At 43.5% G+C, this 27,605-nt stretch overlaps 1 protein-coding gene across 4 annotated transcripts in view; it reads right to left on the bottom strand.

Moving 5' to 3' along the window:
• Positions 1 to 9,589: 9,589 nt before the first annotated feature.
• LOC105279016 (glutamate receptor 1) overlaps positions 9,590 to 27,605 on the bottom strand; it is a 260,017-nt gene continuing 242,001 nt past the window's right edge. Inside the window, exons 8-21 of one of the 4 annotated variants that reach the window (XR_003406990.1) lie at positions 27,346 to 27,561; positions 26,474 to 26,581; positions 26,231 to 26,341; positions 26,017 to 26,137; positions 25,160 to 25,254; positions 24,416 to 24,639; positions 22,777 to 22,989; positions 18,923 to 19,121; positions 18,558 to 18,802; positions 14,309 to 14,555; positions 13,955 to 14,029; positions 12,704 to 12,758; positions 12,134 to 12,193; positions 9,773 to 9,791 (exon numbers count right to left, since the gene is read on the bottom strand). Coding sequence is in view for 3 of the 4 variants with exons in the window: in XM_011338535.3 (XP_011336837.1) it covers positions 9,717 to 9,791; positions 12,134 to 12,193; positions 13,955 to 14,029; positions 14,309 to 14,555; positions 18,558 to 18,802; positions 18,923 to 19,121; positions 22,777 to 22,989; positions 24,416 to 24,639; positions 25,160 to 25,254; positions 26,017 to 26,137; positions 26,231 to 26,341; positions 26,474 to 26,581; positions 27,346 to 27,561 (1,989 nt within the window). In the remaining variant the exon portion in view is untranslated. Of the gene's footprint in view, positions 9,792 to 12,133; positions 12,194 to 12,703; positions 12,759 to 13,954; positions 14,030 to 14,308; positions 14,556 to 18,557; positions 18,803 to 18,922; positions 19,122 to 22,776; positions 22,990 to 24,415; positions 24,640 to 25,159; positions 25,255 to 26,016; positions 26,138 to 26,230; positions 26,342 to 26,473; positions 26,582 to 27,345; positions 27,562 to 27,605 lie in introns of all 4 variants that reach the window. The other 3 variants (XM_011338535.3, XM_011338537.3, XM_011338536.3) reach the window with 3 other exon arrangements.

The raw sequence follows: 27,605 nt of genomic DNA, 5'->3' as shown, positions 1-27,605 counted from the left end.
AGGAGATGACAGAGAGGTCACTCCGAACGAGAGGAAGAGGAACCCTCTCGGGAGAGGGTTGGTGAACGGACGCGATATAATCACGTTGATTGCATCGCTCGTACGTCGCGAGGTAAAACCTACCGTTTATTTAAAATACCCTTTGGACGGAACGGCGTGAACGCACGAAAAAAGATTGCAGGGTCTGAAAGAGCCTCTTTCCACGGAAAGAGGAGAGGAATGAGAGACAGGAGAAAGAAGAGAAGAGGATTTTTTAATGCGAGATAGATCGGCGAGAAGATCGGGAGCGCAGGAAGGCTGGGTATCAGGGCGAGGCAACAAACGGGGCAGTAAGTCGCGGCCCGGCCCAGGGATAGCGAGCGAGAGGGCGCCTGCGGGTGGTCCGAGGGGTAGTTGTTGGAGCAAGCTATGACGTCACCGGGAGCGTCACGTCGCCACCCCTTCCACCCACGATCAATGACGCGACCTTGCCTCCCCGTGCCGCCCCGTGGCCCCTTCGCCCTCCGGTTCGCACCCTCCTCTCCCCCGCCGCTCGTTCCGACGCCCGCGACCCACCCGCTGAACCAACTGGTCCCAGTACTCAAAGGGGCGGCGGCTGTTTCTGCAACCTGGCAACCCCGTCTATATTTAGCATCGACATCACCTCGTGCTCTCGCAACTTCGCGGTTCGTCTCCCTTTCTCTCTCCCTCTTTTGTCTCTCTCTATCTCCCTTCTTCTCCGCTCCCCCTTGCCTTCTTTCACTCATCCCTCCCTCTTTATTCTCTCTGTCTGCTGCTACGTGTTTCTCGCCGTTTCTCTCGCTCGGTGACATAAACAACACGATCGCGCAAGCGTCGAATTCTCGTGCCGATGGTTCGAACAATGTCTGATCGGCGCTATCGACTAAGGAACTCCGTATATCGCACCCTCGTGATCGCCCCGCTGGTGTCAGAATTGCAGTCCGGAGATGCTCGTTGAAAAGCGAGATAGTGGTCACGAGCACGAGCATCTTCGATGAGAAGTACGAGATGCGGGTTATCCTTCTTGCAGCGGAAGTGGACGTTTTGGTGGAGTGTCTTCTGCTTACAGCCCCATGGGGAGATCTATGTATATACATTGCTCCAGAATTACCGGCCCACGTCTTTGTCTAAAAATTCTTCGATATCTTGGAAATCAATCTTTTCTTAAAATATCTAGTTGAACAAATTCTTTTCGTAACTTTGTAATGCTTTACATTAAATGTTCAGATACTCTGCAGGTCGTAAAAATCCGCGTTATATTAATTTAAAAGTTTAAATTAAAAATTAAAATAGTTTCTCGGAATTGCGTAAAGCAGCGGTACTGATAGAATTGCTAAATGTGTCGAAACCCACATTCCGACGAGCGATCTGTTCCGAAGAGTACGTGAATTTCTGATTCGCGGTTCTTGAAAAGTTTTTCCGGCTGCAACGATCGATGTCCGGCGTCGAGCGGGATGTATCGTGCATATACGAGCATGCATAATGCATCTGGCAATTCGTTTCAGTTGATAGATTCTGATCGCGGCAGCCACATGTCAGCCCTTTGTATAATTACGTATTTATCAACGTCCATGTTCGTCCAGGCATTCTGACAATAGCGATTCCCACTTGTACGTCAAATACTATACCGGCAGTCATTATCGGTACATCGATACCGTCGTTTAATATCGCGATGGTCATTAATATTCACAACAAGTTACACATTCGTCGTCCATACGGGATTTTTTGTTTAAAAAAATTGAGATTTTATGATTGATGTGTTTTGTTATTCCGTAGCGTAAATTTTTTAAATATTCGGCACAAGCGATCGGCGAATTACAGCTGACTGCTTTAAAGTATCGGGGCTGATGTTTATCGACGATCGTGCGGTACATATGTAAAAAAAAAGAATCCCAAGGGCCGGTCCTGGCTCGCGATTGCTTCGCTATCGATCGAAAACGCGTTATTAGCATCTGAATGAGGCAGCAGCGAATCGGTTCGAATCCAGTTCGACGGTGAAGCGATCGGTCCATCGATCACCAGTCCATTTCACTGAAATAATTCGGATGCAAATGCATCGAGTTCACGATGTCGCCGGGATCTTTACTGCTTTCGGTCTTGCGAGTTCTTGCGTAGATCGGGGAAGGAAAATTAGCTGGAAGATACAAAATGGTATTTTTGCGGGATTCTTGAAAAAACGGATATCTGATCGCCTTCGATCGAACTTTCTGAAGCGCCTTTCAAGAATCGGGTCACCCGGTTAGCATATCAATGCGACGTGGTCCTTTATGTATTTATACAAAATGTACCATCTCTCTTCCCGAACCCTGTAGAAATGCCGAATAACGATATTTACATTAACGATAATTCAAAAACGAAATTGTACTTACATATTGTAGAATGCCGCAAGGGTGAAATAGTTTCGTAAATTAAAATACTTTTACAATATATTAGGGGTGTGATTTAGTTTTGAGGGTTTTTTTGCTCAAAAACGCATGTATTTAAATATGATAATGAATGAATACCTTAATCGAACTATTTTCCTTCGTTTTCTATAACTTTTTCCCATCTTTCTGGCAAGAGATGGATTCCACCACGATAAAATGACTCTTCTTTTCAGTTGATCCATTCGTCGACGAATTTTCGCACTTCTTCCAAATTATGAAAGTGTGTATCCTCTAAAGCGTGTTGCATCCACCGGAACAAATAATAATCGCATGGAGCAATGTCCGGAGAATACGCGGGGTGCGGTAAGACTTGCCATTCAAGGTCTAACAGTGTTTGTTTCACTGATAACGCAACGTCAGGTCGAGCGTTGTCACGAAGAAGAATCACTTTCCGTCGTTTACTCGCAATTGGTGGTCGTTTTTGGTCCGATGCTTGCTTCAACTTGTACAATTGGTGTCGATAACGATCAGCCGTGACAGTCTCATGCGGATTTAACAGCTCATAGTACACTATCCCACCAAATACAGAGCGTTACTTTTGAACCGTGAATGTTGCGTCTCGGAGTGGATGTTGATGGTTCGCCTGGATCCACCCATGATTTTCTGCGTTTCGGATTATCAAAATAGATCCACTTTTCATCCCCAGTAACAATCCGAGACAAAAGACTCTTCTTTTTGTGCCTGCCGATCAACGAAATGCAAATGTTCAACCGGTTCGCAATGGCACTTTCCGATAATTCATGTCGAACCCATTTCCCTTCCTTCTGAATTTTTCCTGTTTCATGTAAATGTTTGGTAACTGGTGTACGATCAACATTTAATGCTCCGGCAAGTTCTGAAGTGGATTGTATTGAATTTTCGTCCAATAATGCTTGCAAATCTGCATTTTCAAGCTTTCTTGGTTGTCCCGAGCGTTCTTTGTCCTTCACATCAGTATCACCACTTTTAAAGCGTCTAAACCAGTATTCACACGTCTTAATTGATGGGGCAGAATCACCATAAGTTTCCACAAGAATTCTATAACCCTCAGCCGCAGTTTTCTTTTGATTAAAAAACAAAAGCAACGCATGTCGAAAACGCTCTTTCGGAAGTTGCATTTTTACGATGATATAAACACGACTGTTATTGCATCTATTGCTATAATGCTACTAACTGTCATGGATAATGTCAACACTGCAAGAAACAATAGTTATCGGAAACAGCTATTGGAACAAACTGACACTACAGCCATCTGTTGCAAAACCCTCAAAACTAAATCACACTTCTAATATATTTTTCTTCTATAATCGATATACTCTCAGCCCTCTCAAAATTCATGAAACATTTTCGTGAATCACTTATTCTGGCAGCGTGAATATTACATAAATAAACTTTCTGGCCTAACGGGAATAAATTATGCTCTCGAAAAAGTTAGTCTGGATTTATCAACAAGTGCGATACCGTTGCGACACCGTTGCTTTCCGCTTCGTGAAGAAAGGGGGCAGATCTGGATCGGGTACGGTAATCGTTACATGTTACATTTAAATAAACGATCCTGTATTGTGACAAATTTGATTGGTATACAATGGTTTTACAAGGGTGTCGATCGTATCACGCCACGGGATGGCACGGGAGATAACGAAGGGTCGAATCGATGCGAATCGAAGGTACAAGCATAAGTGGAATGCAGCGATGCATGAAAGCGCAAACTGGAAGACGCTATTTTTTTTTCGTTCTCTCCCTCTTTTGCAAATACGTATTCTTGCGCGATCTCGCTCCATTTACACATGTCAACGCTGCGCTTGTCGGTGCAAGTTCGGAAACAATGTTCTCTTTGTGTTTATCTTGTTTTGCGGATATCTACAGACTGCATTCTGCTCGACATGGAAAATTCGTTCTTGCAAGTTCCCCCCCTCTCTCTCTCTCTATCTCTTTCCCTTTCTCTCTTTCTCCCGTTCTCAAAAGGAAGGCAGTTTGTTGTTTGTTGTAAATCGTCATAGAAAGTTCGTTCTCGCAAATTGAGTATTTTCGTTAGAACGTCGATGAATACGCGCCACGGCAACAGTGTCGAGCAAAATGAGACGCTTGTTCGGTCGTCGTGACGTATAAAAAAAGAGAGATTAATCAATCGGTTATCAATCAGGTCGTCGGGTGTGTCGCGGTGGGTCTCCGAGGTTTTCTTGCTCCGCTCCGCGAATTCGGAGCGACACGTAATCACACAGTTATACACACGTAAACGTAATCAAGTAATCGTAGTTACACGCGAGAATGCGAAACCGTCTCCGCGCCTTCCCCTCCGGATGGCAACTTGAAGCAGGGCGAGCGCCCTGCTTCGATATGATGATCGCGAGAGATCTTTATTAGCGGATCAGTCTGATCGATTCTGACCCGATTCCCCGCTGCACGATCCAAACTGGAACCTCAACCCAAAGGAAGGTCCAAACCTCCTCCTGCAGGCTGGAATTGATACCATCCAACGGAGAAGCGCATCGCCGAGTTCTCGCAAGTTCCGGCGGAGGGACGAGGGGAAAATCCGATTGGGGACACCCCACGTCGCGCCGCACGATCGTGGGAAAGTCGCGCGTTTTCACGGCGTGTCCTCGTTTCGCCGACGGACGGTGGGCGCTCTCGCACGCGCTTGTTGCGGATTGTTGCATCGCGTTGCGCGATCCGCTCCTCCGCGATCGGTTCCTCCTGGCGCGGGAACCGCGCTGCGGGTGCGGGGATAGAAGAGGTGTGTCAATCACGATGAACATCAACACGAGAAACGTTAACGGCAACGGACCGGGGCTCGCGCCGACGGTCTCACGATTATCTTGGATCACTCGCGCGCGCGCGCGCTTACGTCCTCGCGCTGTCTTACACCTGTCGTCCATCATCTACTAATCACACTGGGTATTCGACGCGGTCTGCGGAAAGGTTCTTCTCGCCTTTACTCGACGCCCGATCCCTCCTCGACCACACCTCGTTTTATTAACGTTTTATTTATACGCACGACGTTTATCATTATCCTTGCGTTAACGACTTAATACCCGATACGCATTATCTATCGCTTTTATTAATCGGTGATAGATAACAATTATTTGTAATAAGAAAGTCTGACGATATGATAGGTTGACCGACGGCCGCCACGGGTAAACTTCCTTCTGCGAGAATAGAGGGGATGCTGTCTACGCTCCGCGATAGTATTCCGATTAGCACGATCATCTCTCGTCGAGGATTTTTCTTTTTCTTTGCTTTTCTTTTATTTTTACATCCCTGCGATCGTTCTTGCACTGGACTCGTACGTTTTCGTACTGGACGACTGAGCTTTAATGTGAAAGCGCATTAATCGGTCTCGTAAAATGATTCGATTCGGTGTCAACGCGTAACAATATATCGACGTACAAAATTCGTGGAATGTTGTTTTGTTGCTGCGTTCCTTTTTTAAAGGAATAACGTTAAAAATTCGTTCAGATTCATTGCTTCGTTGCAACGGGATCGTGTTCATCGAGTACGAACAGAGCGACGAAACGCGTCGCACGGAAACTTTCACTGTAATCGCAACGTAGAAAGACGTTCGTGCTGGATTGATAATCTGGCGATATTTGCGATATTTACACGGGGATTGGAAATGCACATGCGCGCACACCGCGCGATTTTTATGGGCGAGGCGCGTCTCGAGGGAAAAAAGGATTTATTCAGGTTTTACACGTGGCGGCTCTCGTAATTTGGCTCTCTCGATCTCCCCCGCCGTCACGTTCGACGCTCAGGCGAGCCGAATTCGCGGTAGCAGTTATTTTTATATGCGTCGATCGTCCAGCCGAGCGCTTTAAAATTCAGCACGGCTCTAATTATCGATTAAGCTCGTGTCACGTAGCAATTGTCTCCGCGAAATATCGCGGAATGCTTCATTCATTTTCAAATCGCCATTAAAATGTATGCATCAATTTGTTGATGCACACATTATTGTTTCGTTAAAGATATTGTCAGGCGTGCGGAATTTATCGGAGGTACGGCTCGCGCAATTGCAATTTTGTTCTGCGTATTTCTGTTTACCGAATCGCGAGATAAATGCTCTACTCTGATAACTAATTAAAAATTATACGAGCTTTATAAGATTATCACTATTAAATCCTGATCAGTGTTTCTTTTTTTTATATTGTTAGAATATCAATTCTTTTTTTCTCTTTCTTATTTTCTTTTTCATCATAAAATGACACATTACGATTCTAATTTGGCACGGATGTCGAATATTCCCGATTGACGAAACGCTAAACCCGTGATTCACCCGTAATCACGGATCTGCGATCTCGAAAAGTGTACCTATCTTCGCGGCCTGCCTGTCGTAGATAATGCAGCGTCGAACTGTACGGACGGGAGATATCGTTTCTCAGCACGAAAACCATGGCCGTAAACGTCGTTCCGCGAGCCAGATCGCGGCGGCCCGTCGACGCACGGTAAGTCCCATCGCGAGGAGACGGCTTTGTGAAGACGGTAAGAGTAACGATCGCGATCGGAAAAGGAGCAGCGGAAATCTTTTGTCCTATCCCATCGATCTGGACCGGTGCGATCTGGCAATGTTAGGTACTTATAACGCGTTTACCACGATTAATCTAGGTACATTCGTCCCACACATGCACTCCTTCATAACTCGCGCTCACACACGTTACTCCCAATAAACGTCTATAAGTATGTATGTATATATATATATTATATTGTATTTATATATATATATATATATATATATATACATATATATTATATACTGTCTCTCTCTCTCTCTTTCTCTCACTTTCTTGGCAATACGCTCAAGCTTATCGGTGCGATTGCACACCCGGTTTTCAGTTAAAAAACTCGTGTAATTTCCCGCCGTTTTACGGGCGCCAGATTTCTCATTCACGTACACATACTTTCTCTCTCTCTCTCTCTTCCTCTCGCATTGCACAAAATAGTTACCACGTTATCATACACAATAATCGATAGTCGTAATCCATAATAATCATCGTAATAACTAGTTATAATAATAAGAATAATAGTAGCGTCGTTCGTCACGATCGACAGTCTCTTTTGGCACGTGACGTCTCTAATATATAAATCGCGACGGTGAAGCTGCTCATCATCTCTCGCGATCTCTTCTTTTTCCCTCTTGAAATCGTGAACGCCGCTTCATCATCGGCGCTCATCCTCGCGCGTTATGGCAGTAAGTATAGTTGTAGTTTTGAGTTGCTGGTTGCACATGCACCCATCCCAGGACCATCATTATACTATCGCAATCGGCTTTATCATCACCGGTGAATTCGTTTTTTTTTTTGCTTTTTGATTTCTCATTTGATTTCTTCAAGATTATTTACAATGTACAAAGGATACGGTCGCCAGGAATTTTCGCCTCCGTACTTGCCGCCGCCGTTGGAGGATCAATCTCATCGAGGAGCTTGGATAATGCTTGATTCTATGTATCTTGGCGGCGAAAGATCCCGTCGACTCGTGTGAGAGAATGCGGCTGTCTCTTCTGCAAGCCTGAGACCAGCGATGTGACATCTTCGATATCAAGCGTTCAATAAAAAGATCAGAGAGTCTCCAACGAAATAATATGATTGCGAAAAATTGTAGCACACGTTTAACTTTCAATATTGTACAGGGTGGGGAAAAATGATTGGTCAAGCTTTCGTCAGTCGATTCTACTCGTCGAGATCGCCAACATTGCATCATAAACATGGTGCCGCAAAATTAACTTTCAAGGTCATTTTCAATGTCAAATTTTTTTTATTGGCTTAGTCGATTCTACTCGTCGAGCTGAACAAAAGTCTCAAAGGGACCATATGCCGGAAATCAATATTTCATAGAGAAATCTTCGTTTGAAGTTTGTTTGCCTGAAATTTCAAAAAAATCGATTTTTATGAAGTCAGAAAATAAATCTGATGCTCATAAAGTTCTTAAAATCATGTTCTGAATATCCTGATCATGATTAACGAAAATCACCCCCCAAAAATGACCCTGAAAAATTCGTTTTCAAGGTCAAAAATCACTGTAATCAAGTCACCCCGAGGTGAGAGGCGAGGGGAACTCACTGTAATCAAGTCACCCCGAAGGGAACAGAAATCTACCACGTCCACGTCGTTGTTCCTGGGTAGCGCTAAGAGTAGATTAAGCAGATTTTACATTCATCACAATTAATTTTACGAAATTTTTTGGCTTCTAAAAACTTCAAACGAAGATTTCTCTATGAAATATTGATTTCCGGCATATGGTCCCTTTGAGACTTTTGTTCAGCTCGACGAGTAGAATCGACTAAGCCAATAAAAAAATTTGACATTGAAAATGACCTTGAAAGTTAATTTTGCGGCACCATGTTTATGATGCAATGTTGGCGATCTCGACGAGTAGAATCGACTGGCGAAAGCTTGACCAATCATTTTTCCCCACCCTGTACAAGAGAGAGTTTAGAACGTTACTGATTGTAGAAATTACATTGTAAACGAATATTCGTAATATTTCAAATTAAACACAATTTCTTTAAAGCGTGCGATCTCAGAATGAATGAAGAAGAGAGTAGCCACGGACAGGTGAGTAGGAAACGGTTAAGATTTACGATGCGGTTTGCTTCACGCGTCGATCCCGACTGTCGCTCATCAAGCAATCTCGAAGTCTCGAGTAACGCAATTCGCATATGCCGTTAATCCAATCGTCATTCACGATTCTGTGATAACTCTGCTTCGAGATAATCGCATTCCAATACTTATCAAGAAATGTAGTTTCTCAACTTGCCAGATCTTGTTAATGTAATGGAATCGCCCGGTGCCACGCCGAAAATATCAGCGCGGAGACAACTTCCCCTATTATTTTTATAATTTCTCAGAACCCCCACGATTATTGTTCTATAAAAATATCCGTACTCTCGTGCACCGACCATTTCATTACTCGAGTTCGGATCGTTCGATTTTAACTTCGAGATTTCCCCAGCTCGAACGTGCTCAAAAGTGCTCCGACAGCCAGGATCATCGTGATGAAGGGACGCCGAGCGTTCTCCTCGTCGCCGCGGCGTCTACGTGATGTATTCCGGATGTTTGTCGCTGAGACCGGACCAGTGTCGCGGTGACGCCGGCGTCCACGGCACCGCCACGTCGAGCGCCGCGATGCTGAGCTTTCGCTGGAAGATGTACTTGGGGCTCTTCTTGTTCTTCGGGCTCTTGGGCGGCGATTCCGCGAAGGTCACGTTTCTCCGTGGTCTTCTGGGCGGCGGAGGTGGTGGCGGTGCCACCAGGGGTGGCGGCGGGGGTGTGGGCAACGAAGCGGCGGGTGAACCGTCGCTCGGGCTCTCCTGGTAGTAATTTACACCTGGGTGTGTGTATTGCTGTGTACCTGGTCGCCCTCGGTATTCCCAATCGCGTTTGCTGGAGCGTAGTACTGGAAATTTCAACGTCGGGGATTAATCGTAGTCAGGCTGATTCGGGCTAGCGACCCTCTGCTCGTTGCAGTTTCTCGATCATCACGGAGACCGGCGTGAAAGAAAGAGATGAAAACAAAATTTTAGACAAAAATGTATCTTTTTAAAATTATTTAAAGTACTTCTAGTAACAGAAATTTATACTTAAATGTTTGTTTAAGATTATTAATACTACTTTAAGACAGATTTCTTTTTACGTACAATTAATACAGATACATTAGAATTAGATTGATGTATTTTATTATAAATTAATAATCTTAATTGATGTAAGAGTTGATAGTTATAAAGGCCGGTTATCCCATAATCGGAAAACTGAACGTAACATGATGGTAACTAGCCCAGACATACATATCGACAAAGAACAGTAAAAAATCTCATATGTGACGAAATTTCCGGTGATAGTTTATGACAGATTGCGAGCGAGTGACTTTGCTAATACGTGAAATCTGTTTCATCTCACACTTTGATCCACGTTTTGTAACATACGATTTGCCTTTAGTCGCGATACGTCTCGATCCCGATAGTTACATACTTGCGGATGTTTTTTTTGATGTGTTGTTTGCGACAGCAGTGTATTGCTGATGCAAACCCGCGGTCCATCCGCAATCTTGTATTTCGATGCGATTCTCTGGAGGGCCAAAGTTGCACCGACGCGGATATTGGCGTCACACAATTTGCAATGATAGAGGTATCGACAAGTAGACAAGATTCTCGTTTGCCTTGCTTGGCAGATGGACGATCGATCGAACGTACATGCACGTCAACACAAAGAGTGCGAGTCAACAGAAGCGATCTAAGTTCATATCCATCGTTCGTCTATAAAGCACCGCGTAATAAACTTGAAAAAGCGTCATGCAATGCGCCGGTATCACGTCTCGTTCGGCGCGGCGCGCGAATCTGAGAATACTCGCTCAAGCAATGCTGAAGAAGCGCGAACGAGGGAAACGATCGACGCGCTCGATGAGGGAAGCATCGAGCGTGCGACAGAGACAGAGTTAGGAAAAGTAAAGGATAATGAGTGCGAGTTCGACAGTACAAGCCGCTCAACCAATCGGACACGCGAAAAGAAAACTTTACAGCTTTATGTAAAATAATACTCTAGAGCAAGATTTGCCGATTCCTTCGTATCGGAGTCAGGATTCGCGGAACTGCCGACCGACTTCGTCAGTCTTCCTCGTGATGTGACGATGATATTTAAAGATACGTCTCCGAGATATATATATACAGGGTGTCCCGGGTTTTAACCGACAAACTGCGGGAGCATATTCTACTAGTGGAAATAAGAAAAAATTCTTATATCGAGTTTGCTTAGAAATGCTTTATTACAAAGTTATAAACCAATATTGAAAAGAAATATGAGATAAGCAACAACGGATTTTTTCACAAAAATAAAAATTATCTACGCAATGATTTAGTGACGCATTTCAAAATGTTGTCCTTGCACATCGATACAAGCTAGACATCGACGTAGTACAGAATTTGTTACGGTACGACATTCCTGAAAATTTTGTTGCATCTCAGTAACTGAATTAGTAATTCGTTGCTTTAAATCTATCTGGTACTCTCCTGTTAGGAAATCTACGTTGATACTCTCGTACGGCAGCTCGTGCATTTCCGTCACAGAATCCGTACACGAAATGAATATCGGTGTATTCCTCATTTGAAAACGCTTTTGGCATTCTGATAGTAATTGCTAGTTGACACGACGATTGAAATCTAACGGCTACTGTTGTGAAAGTAACAATCATACTGAATCGTTTCAACATAGTGAACATGAATACATGTGAATACACGTAACATAAACATCTTCGACCTTCCAAATTCTACACTATGTTCCGTTGTTACTTATCTCATATTTCTTTTCAATATTGGTTTATAACTTTGTAATAAAGCATTTCTAAACAAACTCGATATAAGAATTTTTTCTTATTTCCACTAGTAGAATATGCTCCCGCAGTTTGTCGGTTAAAACCCGGGACACCCTGTATAGACGTGTTAATTCAATTTGACGTTGATGAAAATTTCCGGAGGAAGATCGCTGAAATCGGAAGGCAGACTTCAATATTTAAGCAACTGCAAAACTGAGAAGAACTTCGAGAGAGAGGGTAGCAGCCTCTTGCGTAGACACGTGTCATACTATCCAACTCTCTGTGAGGAGCACAAAGGATACACCCTGACGCAGACAGATATCCGCACACTGACGCAGCGAGGTACGTAGGGACGTAAAAAAATTCTGAGATCTTCAAAAAAAAAGTGTCTTGCGCAGCTCTTGATGTGCAGCATGGTCTCTCCGGGATCATACCTTCGGCGCGAACGTGGTCAGAGTTGGCACCTCTGCAGCCAGTACCCGTTTCTTCCCGCGCTGTGAAAGGAATCAGTGTTACAAAAGATGCGAAACTTTTTGAAGATCTCGTATTTTTTTTCTTAGGTCTCTACGTATCTTCGTGTTTATTATTTTGTATATCTTTTATACTTTATACGTACCTATATAAGGCTTCCGTTAATGGACCAGTGTCTATTAACGTTAATAAATCGGATTGGAAGATACGTTCTACTCGTATCAGTAAATTTTTTCATCCAGTGTTTTTTTTCAAGAATTATAATTTAGAAAAAGCTGAGACATTCTGCGTATGACGGACATCGGCTTATCCTTCGTGGAAGGACAGACGGCATTCCGGGATTTGATGGCGATGCGATTACGTCATGCATAAGCTTCTAACGCAGAAAGCGAGAGAAAACCAGCCGGAGAGACGGAGACAGAGAGAGAAGGAAAAAGAAAGAGAGAGAGAGAGATGTATAGAGTATGCAATAAAATCGGGAGAAAGCAAGAAATGTAAAAAATGGGATTAAAATTAAGGGCGAGAGTACTCACATATGGTCCCGGGAAAGGCGCATGCATCCTCCGTCTAACTCTGCAGTCCGTACCACTAGAGACAAAAACCCAAAGTAGAACGAAACGCAAACCGCAAACGAGCAAATATGTACGCCCCCTCCGTACCGAGTAAAAAAAAGAGAAAGACGATGGAAACAGAAAAAAGAGCGCAGTACATCCAGCCAGAGCCGCAACATCGCACGCACGTACGCATACATATGTAGGTGTATATATATGTATATATATATACACACACATATACATATCCTATATATATATACATATATATATACGGGAAATATATGTATGTCAATGTATCGATCAGTCTTAAGTCCTCTGTGGTCCCTCGATCGATCGAGGAGGCTCTTCGAGACCTTAAAGAGTCAAAATTAATATAATAATAACGAAACGCACAGCCGAGTCGAGTCCGGCGTGACTAAGAGAGAGTGTGTGTCTGAACGTTTAACGCTGCTAACTGCATGCCAAGCGTTACTCTATACATCGTTTCGTCTATATATGTATGGATATAATGTATAAGTATCTCGTGTATATATGCGTATGTATAATGTACGATGCTCTTGTTGCGAATGTATGTCTTGATACATGGTACATCGATACCTTTGGTTCGAGACCGAAGTAATTGCGCGACGAGACGCACCGCCGATTGAGAGCGCTATGCATACGGGGGGGTGTATCTTCTCCCTCCCTCTTGTGTGCGAAATTAATGCATAAATTAAATAGAGTGTTCAGTGATTAATATGCGGCCGAGCGCAGCGAATTCTTAAAATGTACGTTGTTGTTGCAGCGGCCGATCGATTAATCGCGATTAATTGGCAACGATATTTTGATTTGCACGCTCGTGCTAATTGCGTGCTAATTGCACGCTCGCGTCGCGCAATAAATCATCGGAGTGTAATGCGTTTATAATTATTAATTTACTATTATTAATCCATATACAGAGATTGCAACAAAAATAGCAGGCCATACGTGTGTGTAATTCCCCGCAGCTGAGAGTTGATATATGCATGTGTCATTAGGTAAACTAACGTTTAAACAACGATACAAATGCAAATATCGTTGCACCGGCACATCGCATGCTTTGCTCATCGTCATCATATTTTTTGGAAAGCCTTTCTTGGATCGGCGGAGCGTTTAGTCGAAGCGTCTCTTGCCAAACAATTTCTACTGATACCGTATGCGAATATGCGTATGCGAACATGAGGACCAAAAAATGTCATCGCCATCTCTTACCCGTCCATTGTCGAAATCGCGACCACCACCAATGGTCAGTCGTGCTTTCGCCTTCATCGCGTCTGACAGCGGTATCTAAAGCAAACACAGGCATTTCGTTAGAAAAATGTGCAACTCCTTTGATCATACTTACAAGTGCTTTGTGAAAATAATGAAAAAAAATTAAATAACTAATAATGAAGCGTATTAGTATCTCGGTATTATAAAAATACAATTACGCACAGTACCTAATCATGCAATGAAATTCTGCGGTATTGCTCAATAAAAAATTAAATTTAATAGCGTAATTAAATTATCTTAATTATGATAAGTCGATGAGACTACGTCTCACGTTTTTTTCTGGCATTCCATTACCTTTGCTCGCGTCGCCTCCGTGTGCGACTTGTAGCAGAATTCCAAGAGAGCTACGGCGAGTGCCAGAAGAAGGCCACCGATAAGGATATAAAATATTCCCGCCAAGTTGCTCAGCGATAACTCGTTTCTGGTAGTGTCCTGCTTCTCACCGTGCCTGCACTCTGTCCTCTCGTACCACCATCGTTCCACCAGCTTCGCCAGTTCGCCGTTCTCCTTCAGGGATAGCACCGCCAGGTTTATGGGATCCCTGTTATCAAATTTGCATAATTACACTATTGACAAGCGAAAAGATGTTGTCGTAAAAATATATAATCCGGCACGTGATAAAAAAGCACAATGCATAAAATAATTGCGTTACTCTATAATAATAACCTACGCGGCAATCTTCCCGTACATCCACCGCGAAACGTCAGAAAGTACGGTCCAATTATGCGCAAACGAATAATCGGGACACCGAAGCGTAATAATGGCAAGTGCGCCTAATAATGCGCCTAATAAGATTTGTTAGGAGAAGTCAGAGAAAACTTTCTTTAATTAAGCTTCGAGGAATATCGGTTCGATGGAGTTCCCGCTTCAACTTATGCGCGGAAAGCAGAACGGCCGACTCGCTGAAGAGGATTAAAAAGGGGCCACGGTTATTATTCGTTCGATAGGTGTGTGGGTGGACATAATAAAGCTTCCGGTTGCACATCCCGCGTCCAATTACCTGTCGGTTTGCGGGCTGCACCGTTGCTTCGACGATCCGAAGGAAACGCGACGACGAGATCGGAACGTTGCACGAAACGTCAAGAGTCGCGTCAGTTAAAAAATCAATAACATGTAAATTCGTGCCGCTCCTCTCGCGGCTTTAACTCCCGATTCCGTCGGGTTTTGAAATATTGTTGAAATATTGGAATACCGCTCGTAAATCAATAATCATCGAGCGAGTTCATAAAATATAAAATAATCAATCAAAAATTTGTATCGACATTTCGATAAGGAAATCATTCATTTTTTAGTTGAAAAGAGAGCTGGAGGGCTAATGATTTGGAAAACATGAAGAATTCGCCAGCGTAAGTTGAAAGAGCGAACGGTTTCATTTTGTTCGAACAAAAGGAGACCGAGGATGCTAATGCGCTGTCGAAACACGATACGAAATGACGTTGGTGTATGGTAAACGTGTCACCTAACGGGTAATGGCACGGAAAAGAGAGCGGGAGCTTTTTTTATGCTAATTGCGCGTAATGATGTGCGAACGCAGCGGCAGGAGGAGCAAGAAACCGCAAAAAGATTCAGGAGAGACGAAGACGAAGTGTGCTCGCACGAAAGGGAGTGGCAGCGCAAGAGAGTAGGATCTCTGTTTCACCTTGATGACTACAAAACCTTGTTAATTACCTATTCGCTCCTGTTTGCTCCACGAAAATATATCAAGTGTCTCCTTCGCCGGCGCCTGACGAGGCGCGGAAAGTAACAGTCGACGTGTAAAGTTGTTCCGGCGAAATAAATCGCTAATTTACGTCACGTATAATTAATTTCTTTAAAATGGTGCAACGTGTAAGAACAGGTGTTGATTATTAGGAGTGTGATTTAGTTTTGAGGGTTTTGCAACAGATGGCTGTAGTGTCAGTTTGTTCCAATAGCTGTTTCCGATAACTGTTGTTTCTTCCAGTGTTGACATTATCCATGACATTTAGTAGCATTATAGCAATAGATGCAATAACAGTCGTGTTTATATCATCGTAAAAATGCAACTTCCGAAACAGCGTTTTCGACATGCGTTGCTTTTGTTTTTTAATCAAAAGAAAACTGCGGCTGAGGGTTATAGAATTCTTGTGGAAACTTATGGTGATTCTGCCCCATCAATTAAGACGTGTGAATACTGGTTTAGACGCTTTAAAAGTGGTGATACTGATGTGAAGGACAAAGAACGCTCGGGACAACCAAGAAAGCTTGAAAATGCAGATTTCCAAGCATTATTGGACGAAAATCCAACACAATCCACTTCAGAACTTGCTAGAGCATTAAATGTTGATCGTACAACAGTTACCAAACATTTACATGAAATGGGAAAAATTCAGAAAGAAGGGAAATGGGTTCGACATCAATTATCGGAAAGTGCCATTTGAACATTTGCATTTCGTTGATCGCCAGGCAAAAAAAGAAGAGTCTTTTGTCTCGGATCGTTACTGGGGATGAAAAGAGGATCTATTTTGATAATCCGAAACGCAGAAAATCATGGGTGGATCCAGGCGAACCATCAACATCCACTCCGAGACGCAATATTGACGGTTCAAAAGTAATGCTCCGTATTTGGTGGGATAGTGTACTATGAGCTGTTAAATCCGCATGAGACTGTCACGGCTGATCGTTATCGACACCAATTGTACAAGTTGAAGCAAGCATCGGACCAAAAACGACCACCAATTGCGAGTAAACGACGGAAAGTGATTCTTCTTCGTGACAACGCTCGACCTGACGTTGCGTTATCAGTGAAACAAACACTATTAGAGCTTGAATGGGAAGTCTTACCGCACCCCGCGTATTCTCCGGACATTGCTCCATGCGATTATTATTTCTTCCGGTCGATGCGACACGCTTTAGAGGATACACACTTTCATAATTTGGAAGAAGTGCGAAAATTCGTCGACGAATGGATCGACTCAAAAGAAGAGTCATTTTATCGTGGTGGAATCCATCTCTTGCCAGAGCATTAAATGTTGATCGTACAACAGTTACCAAACATTTACATGAAATGGGAAAAATTCAGAAAGAAGGGAAATGGGTTCGACATGAATTATCGGAAAGTGCCATTGCGAACCGGTTGAACATTTGCATTTCGTTGATCGCCAGGCAAAAAAAGAAGAGTCTTTTGTCTCGGATCGTTACTGGGGATGAAAAGAGGATCTATTTTGATAATCCGAAACGCAGAAAATCATGGGTGGATCCAGGCGAACCATCAACATCCACTCCGAGACTCAATATTCACGGTTCAAAAGTAATGCTCTGTATTTGGTGGGATAGTGTACTATGAGCTGTTAAATCCGCATGAGACTGTCACGGCTGATCGTTATCGACACCAATTGTACAAGTTGAAGCAAGCATCGGACCAAAAACGACCACCAATTGCGAGTAAACGACGGAAAGTGATTCTTCTTCGTGACAACGCTCGACCTGACGTTGCGTTATCAGTGAAACAAACACTATTAGAGCTTGAATGGGAAGTCTTACCGCACCCCACGTATTCTCCGGACATTGCTCCATGCGATTATTATTTGTTCCGGTTGATGCAACACGCTTTAGAGGATACACACTTTCATAATTTGGAAGAAGTGCGAAAATTCGTCGACGAATGGATCGACTCAAAAGAAGAGTCATTTTATCGTCGTGGAATCCATCTCTTGCCAGAGCATTAAATGTTGATCGTACAACAGTTACCAAACATTTACATGAAATGGGAAAAATTCAGAAAGAAGGGAAATGGGTTCGACATGAATTATCGGAAAGTGCCATTGCGAACCGGTTGAACATTTGCATTTCGTTGATCGGCAGGCACAAAAAGAAGAGTCTTTTGTCTCGGATTGTTACTGGGGATGAAAAGTGCATCTATTTTGATAATCCGAAACGCAGAAAATCATGGGTGGGTCCAGGCGAACCATCAACATCCACTCCGAGACGCAATATTGACGGTTCAAAAGTAATGCTCTGTATTTGGTGGGATAGTGTACTATGAGCTGTTAAATCCGCACGAGACTGTCACGGCTGATCGTTATCGACACCAATTGTACAAGTTGAAGCAAGCATCGGACCAAAAACGACCACCAATTGCGAGTAAACGACGGAAAGTGATTCTTCTTCGTGACAACGCTCGACCTGACGTTGCGTTATCAGTGAAACAAACACTGTTAGACCTTGAATGGGAAGTCTTACCGCACCCCGCGTATTCTCCGGACATTGCTCCATGCGATTATTATTTGTTCCGGTTGATGCAACACGCTTTAGAGGATACACACTTTCATAATTTGGAAGAAGTGCGAAAATTCGTCGACGAATGGATCAACTCACAAGAAGAGTCATTTTATCGTGGTGGAATCCATCTCTTGCCAGAAAGATGGGAAAAAGTTATAGAAAACGAAAGAAAATATTTTGATTAAGGTATTCATTCATTATCATATTTAAATACATGCGTTTTTGAGCAAAAAAACCCTCAAAACTAAATCACACCCCTAATATATACCACGTGAGAGGTTTCGAGATTGTAACGAGAACTCACTTGAGAAGAGAGCCTAACGGCGTCGCGATCCCGAATCCCTTGGCATCGAGGTTCCTGCCGACTTTCATCGTGTCGCAGGGCTCCCGCTCGTTGACGTAATCGTTCGTCGGGCTCTCGATCAGAAGCGCGTACTTGCCCTTGCTCGTTCGCACTCGTCGTATTCCCTCCTCGTACGACTTCACGAACACGTGCTTCCGCGAGTTCATGAACTCCCACATCTTGCTGTACAGGCTGATCTGAGATTTCTGTGAAGAGATCAGGTGAATGCAGAGATCCGCCACGCAATGCCGTACGTTGAGATTTAGAATATAGACACACCCGGAATTAGTCTAGGAATTATGGTGACGGGGATCGCGAATACTCACTCGAAAAAAATCCCAAGTGGAGCCGTGAGCGAGGGTGCCGTATTGGACCTCCGTTTGTGCCGCCAGATCCTCGGCCGAGTTAATTGGCGTGATCATTCTCTCGACGGTGAGAAACGCGGCGAGGTTCGCGGTGTACGAGGATATCAAAATCAGGGTGAAGAACCACCAGACGCTGCTCGCGATGCGCCCGGATATGGATCTGTTAAATGAATCATATGGGAGCCGTTACTTTCAAAGAGATAGCAAACAATGCTGTGAGTGCGTGCAATGGACATGATAGCACGCTGGACATGAATGCACACACTGAATATGATATATATATATAAAAAGAGTTATATGTGAAAAGCGTATGGTATTAAATATTTTATGAATATAAAATGTAATATAAATTTGAATGCAGCATTTGAATAGAAATATGTGCCAAACGCTCTTCTTTTTCGCATCGCGACGAATTTGAGCGCGCTACGCACTGTGATTTAGGATTAAATAAACTATATTTAATACATCTGCGTTTGGTCTACCATAAAAAATTCTTTGCAATTGCTGCAATGCTCGCCAGCTCCGAAATCTGATGGGTATCCATCGGCTTAATTACGTGTTCTCACGTCGGATCCGGTCGGATTTGCGGAAGATGAGCATCGAGAGTGGGCTAGTGAGAGGGTAATCGAAGGAGGAGAGGAAGAGAATTGTGGGGAGAGACGAGGAAGCAGAGGAGGAGGCGGAGGAGGAGGAGGACAGGGACGATGGCCACCCGCGCGGATTCCACGAAATTTACAATTCATATCGCCACTGCGCGAATATTTAAACCATTAATCAAGAGGGCTACCAGAATGGGGTGGCGCACTGGATACAGCCAAATGTAAATTAATTGAGACCCAGTTTTGGAGTGAGCACGAGGTATGCTTCGCGTAAACGACAAAACGCGCGCGCTCGTGACGTTCACTTTTGTTGCGGCTACATGGGGATGTACGCAATTTTGTGGGGCAACGTTGTTGAATATACGTGTTATAAAGAGTTAGTGCGGCATTAATTTCGGCACGTGGCAGCAAAATCTCAATAAATATAAAAAAATATATAGAAACTGCGATAAATAAGAGAATTAATAGTGCACGTAATTGATATCTCGTCCGAGACTGGATGAACGAGAACGGAAACATCATGATGTTTTATGAAGATAGTCGATCGTGATGTCCGTCAATTGCGCGTGTGACGAATTTTTAATTAAACACTCGACGAAACAAGTAGTGTGATTTGAATCCTATCGCACTATCGCGCAGCGTGCTTTAAAGCACAACATACATAGCACTGCGAATATTCTATTCATGCTGGACTCCCATCCAGCTACAATGTTTTGAATATGCGAGCAAATTATGCTTTGTTTATAGATGTGGCACTTGTCTGCAGCCTGAAGTGTTTGCTCGAAATCGTTATCTAACCGGCAGCGTTATAGCCCGAGAAATATACTGTACGAGAACATTTCGAAGTGGCGCTAACCGTACATCTCTCACAGAGAAAGAGAGAGAGAGAGAGCAGCGGCTTTCGTTCACTTTAAAAATTACCATAATGCCTTGAACTTTTGATAACGAAAAATTGTCAGAACGCGTACGTTTCCCAATAAATATTAAAGGTTGAAAGAGGCGATTAAAGCCGAACGAATTGCGCAAATATTGCGTCAAGTTTGAAGAACAGTTAAATTAAAAATGTAAAATCTATTGAGCTCTCTGAGAGCGGAGAAAAGTTCTCTTGGATCCTTGGATCCTTGGAACTTTTACAGATTCTTCTCATAATTTATAACCCTTTAATTAACAGAGAGAAGAGTTTTGCTCTATTTCTAATTTGATTTATTTATCGTCATTTTTTTACTTTTTATATTTTAATTCATGCACAATTATTGAAAGAATTCTTTTTCAGTGCTGTCCATTTTATGATAATCATTCATTGATCTTGCTATCGATCTAATTTTACGAAATTAAATAAACATCGTACGACAAAGATGTGCAAACACAAAAAGTTTAATAAAAGGTTATAAAGTATTGAAAGATGCGCGAGCAAATGCATAGTCGATGCATGTGTCGCGTCCGGAATTTCTGCACGTGCGGCACGCTTTATTCAAATGACTTGCGGCCTCGCACGGCCATAATCGTCGGGCGATTATGAGGCCGATCTAAATTACACAATGCACGATAAGGTCGCCAATTTTATTACGAATGTTGATCTGATTTTTTGTCCTTCTTGCGCAAATTGCACAGTCAATCTTAATTAATGTAATTCGAGATGTAATCGTTTTGCTGGCCGAGCCAGGCTCAATCTGTGCTTGCGCCAGTGCTTTATGGCATCAAGAACGGATACAGTTCGATTGTGCTACATTGTCGATCTTGATGAATAGCGTAAATCGCGGTATGGGTACTCGTAGCATGAACAAAGCAGTGCGCACGATAAGCGCGATTGGAATGTTTGCTAACGAGAGTATAATGACGGTCCCGATGACGATAACGCGTATTTATCGCGAGAATATAATGGCGTATGCTCGCAGGCACAAGAGACACAACGTGTGATTTATGTATTTGCAGTAATCGTGCGCGCGCGCGGGCCTTTGGCAACGAATGTAACGCACAGATCATTAGCCGAATGAAAGATTTTAGCTCAAGATACCGGGCACGCATACCCAGATTGTCCCAGAGTACCAATCTCTCGTCGCTCCGATCGATTCTGTATTATATACTGAGATTAATGCACGAGCGAATGGACTTCTTTTTATTCACTTAGCGCGTGGAGTAAAATAATTGGCCTGCGAAACCGAGGCCTGCGACCGTTCATTAAGATCATTTATTTTGGCCCGGCATTTAATGCGAACGTGCCTCCCGAGATGCCGGCAAGAGCTTTTTAAGCCAAACGTCCACGCGCGCGCGCGTACTCGCGAGGCGCTTTAACAATTTACACGAGAGATTTTAAACGTCGACCGGGGAGCCCTTAGAATCTTACCCGATTCATCCTATTACCGGGCTGTACGCTCGACCTGTCCCGGGTAAAGGGAGCTATTCTCCTTGTGCCTTTATGTACTTACCTGCGCTTATACTGCGGAAACGGAAACGGAGGGAGGCAAGAGTGGGCGGCTATAATTAGCCGAGAAGAACGTGGGAGCCACTTGCGCGCGCGCCGCGCCGGCTCGCTTCCTTCTTTCTCCGCTCTCTTTCGCCTCCAGCCTCCTCGCGGATTCGCATCCACTCTCGAAATAAATATCTGGACCTACCCAAATCCCCGGCTGAATCGCGAGATTTCACGGTCTCGCACGCTTGATACGCGAATCCTCCCTTACGCTAAGGTATTAATTAAAAAAACGCTGAAACGCTCGGTAAGAGTGAGATTGCTGCGAGATACGGGGTCGCAAATTTATTTTAATTTGTCACACATCGAATATGCCGATAATTAAAACTTAAATGAAATTTCGATTGACTAAAAGCTGAAAAAACAGATTTTACGTATTACATTAATATTTGTCAAAGGGGATAAAATTCCACGCTGTTGAAAAATGGTAATACAATCACAGCGGCAATCAGCGAAACGTGAAAATGGCAGGGCACACATTTTAGAGCTAAAGTACAATTCGTTTTTGAATATCGCGATACGGTATAATTATCGCGCAATTTATAACACGATAATCGAAATGTGGAGATTTCTCGGCGCGTTAACCATTACGATAATTAAAGTTAAAAAGTACGCGATGCGAATACGCGAGCTGGCGATTAAAAATCCGCCAATTAGAAGAAGCTGAACGTCGAATTCGAAGCGTTCGTGGAGCCTCTTCATGATCGGATGTTAATTGCCGCCGGAAATTAATAACGCGCCATGTTTACCTGGGCCAGATATCGCAGCCCTGTTGCATAAGCGCCGCCAGAGCGAACCACAGGCTATTTACGATGCTGAAGTCGTTGGCCATGCTGGAAGTTGGTATGTGGGGTGAACCTTGCGGCGTGTGCGGATGCGGCAAACTGGGATCGTTTCGTCCACTAATAGCCGAGTCCGTGCTACCGCTAATCGTTAGAACTCTCCATTCATACGGCGAGAATCTACACAGTATCGAAGAAAAATGCAAAAATTTTAGAGTCGTATTTCGTTCTTCCTCGAGCAACATAAAACGATAAAAAAATGTCGAAACTCGAAGATGACTCGAATATTTTGAATTACTTTGTGATTGAAAACTGTACATGTGCAAATATGTATAGATATTATATCGGATATAATTATTAATAATGGAATATAATATTATATGAATATTATAATAATTAATAATTACATGTCTCAAAAATAACAACGCGATATTATACTGTGTGCAAACGCGGTGAGATTATACATCGTAGCCGATCATGTGAATAAATATGGTACACTGTTTTACGGCAGCGTATGCACAATCGATAGCGGCCTGCCGATATCCGTACGGGCGCGCGAACAGTTTCGAACTTTACGATGGCGGAGGTAATAGATGTATTTTTGAGCTAACCAGCCTCTGTCGTCGAAAAGTCGCTCTACAAAAGACGATGCTTCAAAAGTAACGATATTAATCCTACTTTCGACTCGGTCGTATCCGCCGAGTAATATAACGCGCGCGTCGCGTCGCGTCGTATCGTCGTGGGCCGATCGTACGGGGAAGCGGAAGATCTCGTCCAGACGGCGTTTAAAGAGTCTCATTAATTAAGGGACTATCTGGAAACTTTCCCCGCTCGCTCATTACGTCCTCGTTAAGCGACTGAAAACGCTCGCGCTCGGGCTCTCGCAAATGCTCGGAGATAATTCGCGACCGCCCGCACACGTCAATTACTCAGCTTGCTCGGCTGCAATGTTGGAGCGCGACCGCTTATCCTTAAACGTTGCTGCGTTAGTATCGCGAATAATTGGACGGATATCAAGCGGATACTTCGGCCGATCGTGACAGCCCGCGCGATAAGAAATATATCTGCGAATATGTAGAGCGCGGGGATAAAAAAATGCGGCGAGTATACCGCGTCGCGATGTAATCTGCTGCCCGCATCGCACGATAAATGCACTCGTAATTGCCGCGCCTCGACACGTAACTGCGTGGCAGAGAGCGCCGAGGCCTACACGGTCAGGAAAAATGTGGATGATAAAGCTCCCGGTGTATGGACGTTCTAATTACCGTTGTTCATGTGATTTCGTGATTAACGTAACTTAACGATTACACGTTTCGTTGGAACGCATTATTTCACCTTTCCACAGTTAACATTTAATATTTCAGCTGCTGAATCAATAATTCGTGGAATTTAATGCAAACGTATTCTCGTTTGAACGCGTTGAAAGGCAAAGATAATAAATTATTACTTATACTATTTTATTGAAAGGCAAAAGTAATAAACAGCTAAACGATCTCTGTCTTACATAATGTATTGTACTTAATCAACAAATATTTTTCTTACTCCCGTACCTTTCTTATCCTTGTTCTCGTAAAAATCTTGCAATTTTTGGATAAAGATTCCTTACCTTGACACGATAAACAGGACGATGGAGACTGCCATGTAGCAGAAAATAATGCACACCCAGATCTCCTTGCTCAGCGGATTCAGGAAGCTGAAGACCCCGGGTTTCTGTTTGATGGGTTTCTTTATCATGATGCTGATGCCGAGGGACATGAACGGTTTACTAAAGTCGATCACGCGTTCTCGTTCGGAGGTGATAGTCATGGGAGCGATTGCTATGTCGGCCTCCTGCAAATCAAGCGGAATGATTAACGATTAATGTAAATGTTAGCATTAAAAAATACGAATGCAGCTGCAAGCTGCAAGCTTCTGCAAATCATGGCGGATTTGCCGATTTTACGATTCCATCGTCCTTATCCTTATCCTGAGTATCTCTGCGACAGCGCGGGAGCGCGCGTACCTACATGAGGTGTCGCGGGAAGCTCAAGGGCTTTCGGCTTGTCCTAAGCTCTCGCCAGATGGGGTTTAAAATTGGGGTGGTTTGACGGAGCTTGCAAGCTCGGGGCATCTAGTGGAGCAGGTTCGAACTCGCTGTCGAACGATAAAACAGCTTCTTCGTGGTCCCAGATCGACTACGACCGCGCAGCGATCAATAGCCGCCTCTCTAGGAGCCGCGTTCAATTACTCGGAGCATCTCTATCCGCGGATAAACTTCCGGGGATACCGGTTTTCGGGGAGAAAAAAAGGTGCCGTATGCGCGCGCGCGCGTCGGGGATGCGGCGGGTACAACGAAATTACCGGAACTTACCTTTCTGATAAGCTCCCCGACCATGCCGTCCCAACCGCCCGGGACGTCCGGGTTTTCCGTGCCATATTTTCCGTCCTTCACGATCCGCAGCTCGTCTGAAAATTCGTAAGAAAGTACTTTACCGGGCGCGCGAAACAGCATTTCTTCCGCGCGGAAGTTTTTCCATTATCGATTCCGCGCGCGCGCGGGAAGAGGCTTCGTTACGTCTTTTAGGTACTTGACAAGGGTGGGGCGAATTTCCCTGGTGGTGAAAGCATAATTCCTGTGTGGATTATTAATTCTTGCACGAGTTAAATGAGAGTCGTTAGCATTAATAATTAGAAATTACTCGGAAGCGCGCGCGCCGTCGTCAAGAAAAACTACCGAAGCCAGGACCATGGTTCTTTCCTCTCGTCGTTGCTCGCCGGCACTAGACGTCGGTGCGCACTAAATAAATACTGAACAGATGCACGTGTAACCTACGTGAAAAAATATTTCGCGACATTTTCCACCAGCTTTTAATGAAGGAAAAAATAACTTACGTTTATTGTATTTGATTGCGCGACCCATAATTTACAATAACTCATAAATACGTGTAAATTATATTAACTGTGATAAATTGTGCGAATGCATTTTAATTGTCATTATCGAGTATTAATTTGATACATGTATATAATTACGTTCTCTTTGAGAATATTCATATCACACGTAAATTTATCACGTGTTCGCACACCTGTGCTGAAATTACACCTGTGTGTAATTCATTGAGTTCTTTGTAGTTATTTAGTCACTTTGTAATGATTTTACCTATGTCGATATAATTTTAAAAAATGCAAAGAGATTTTGTAATAACGATTAATTTATCATCGCCAACTTACATGATATGCCCAGCTTCTTGGCGATGAGATCAGCTAAATCTTTACAATACCCCTCGTAACTGTCGTTTCCGACTAATGCTTCACCTGTATCCGACATCTTCCTCATTATATAGGGCTCCTCCTACATAAACAAAATTAAAATGTTAGCGTTATAGCATGGTTGATCTGAATTGCGTATAAATTAATCGGAGAACTCCAAGCAACTTAGTTATACCAGTATTGTAGTAACAATGTAGGTTCTGTTCTTCTCGATTTCATGCGGACGGAGTCGCACGTATTTCGCGGCTATAGCTTGAAAACCGCCCTCGTCGGTCCACTCGGCGACCTAGAAAAATTAATTTGAGCATGCAGAATTAAATTTCTATTCCAAACTTTGGATCACGTGGCATATGCAGTACATTAATCACTCAGCACTGATTAGTTTTATAAAGATGTAATGATAGCACGAAGAACTCACTTTAACCATAGCACTGTTGACAGTCATCTCGACTACGTGAAGCGTGTAATTCTGTCGTCGGCCATCATCGTTGAACCGTATCTCGCCCGTCAACCCCTCAATCTCGACCTACGGATAAATAGATGTTAATAACGTGCCCGTGGCAAGAATGACCGTTTGTCAGGATGTCTCATGAATATCGAATTAACTTTTTGCAACATTTTTTCGTTCCCGGTCAGAGTTCAGCCTTGACATGACAAATCGTCAAAGTCCTAGCAGATTAAAGAGCGAAAAAGGGGGATGCAAAACGGTATGTGTATGTAAGGGCGGAAGACGGCGGGGAAGAGAGGGACTATTTGACGCGAACGCAGGAATTCCGCTGGAGTCGGAATAACCGCCAATTACTGTCAGGAGCAGAGATACGTCGAGAAGGGTCCGTGGCAATTTCGGTCGCCACGGTATTTCGCAACACATTGAGTATCCCCGTCCTCCTACGTTCGCGTCTCGGGAATTTGAAAATAAATTGCCTACACTCGCGACCGACACGCGATTGCGCGATTATCGTTCGCATTATTGAAATATAAATCTGAATAATGCAATCGAATCTGATAACGCAGTACCTACCGACTCGTTCATACATAATAGAGATACCAAATTTGTAATCTGTAGCAACAGCAGCAGTTATGTATTTAATCCGCGTATTTACTTAATTCAACGTACAATGTTCAATGATAATTCAATTCCAAGAATCATAAAGCGTAAAGAATCATAAATGACGATAAATGGATAATTATCGTGTGCTTACACACTTCAACTTAATCCGCAAACAATTATGGAGAAATTATACGCGTGCCGTTGTCATTAATGATATTTCATTAACGATATTCACTCACCTTTCTTAAGAACTTGGAGATCTTGTCGCCGTATTCCCATGGGGTGACCCAGGTGCGATTGCTGTTGCAGTCCAAGAATTTCGTCCCGTTCATGAGCTGGCTGCTGCCAGAAGCTACTATTCGTCTCGTATTACTTTTATCGCTCCTCTTCCTCAGGAATTTGTTGAAGGCTTCAATCAGGACGAACACGGCGTCGTACATCAATGCGGCTTGCGCCTGATGCGCGACACATGCGTAAAATAAATTAATTTCTATCATTT

The sequence above is a fragment of the Ooceraea biroi genome, chromosome 9, assembly GCF_003672135.1.
Source record: "Ooceraea biroi isolate clonal line C1 chromosome 9, Obir_v5.4, whole genome shotgun sequence".
In the NCBI taxonomy this organism is placed as follows: Eukaryota; Metazoa; Arthropoda; class Insecta; order Hymenoptera; family Formicidae; genus Ooceraea; species Ooceraea biroi.
Note: the sequence above shows the minus strand (reverse complement) of the source record. Positions and strands in the feature narration are given on the sequence as shown.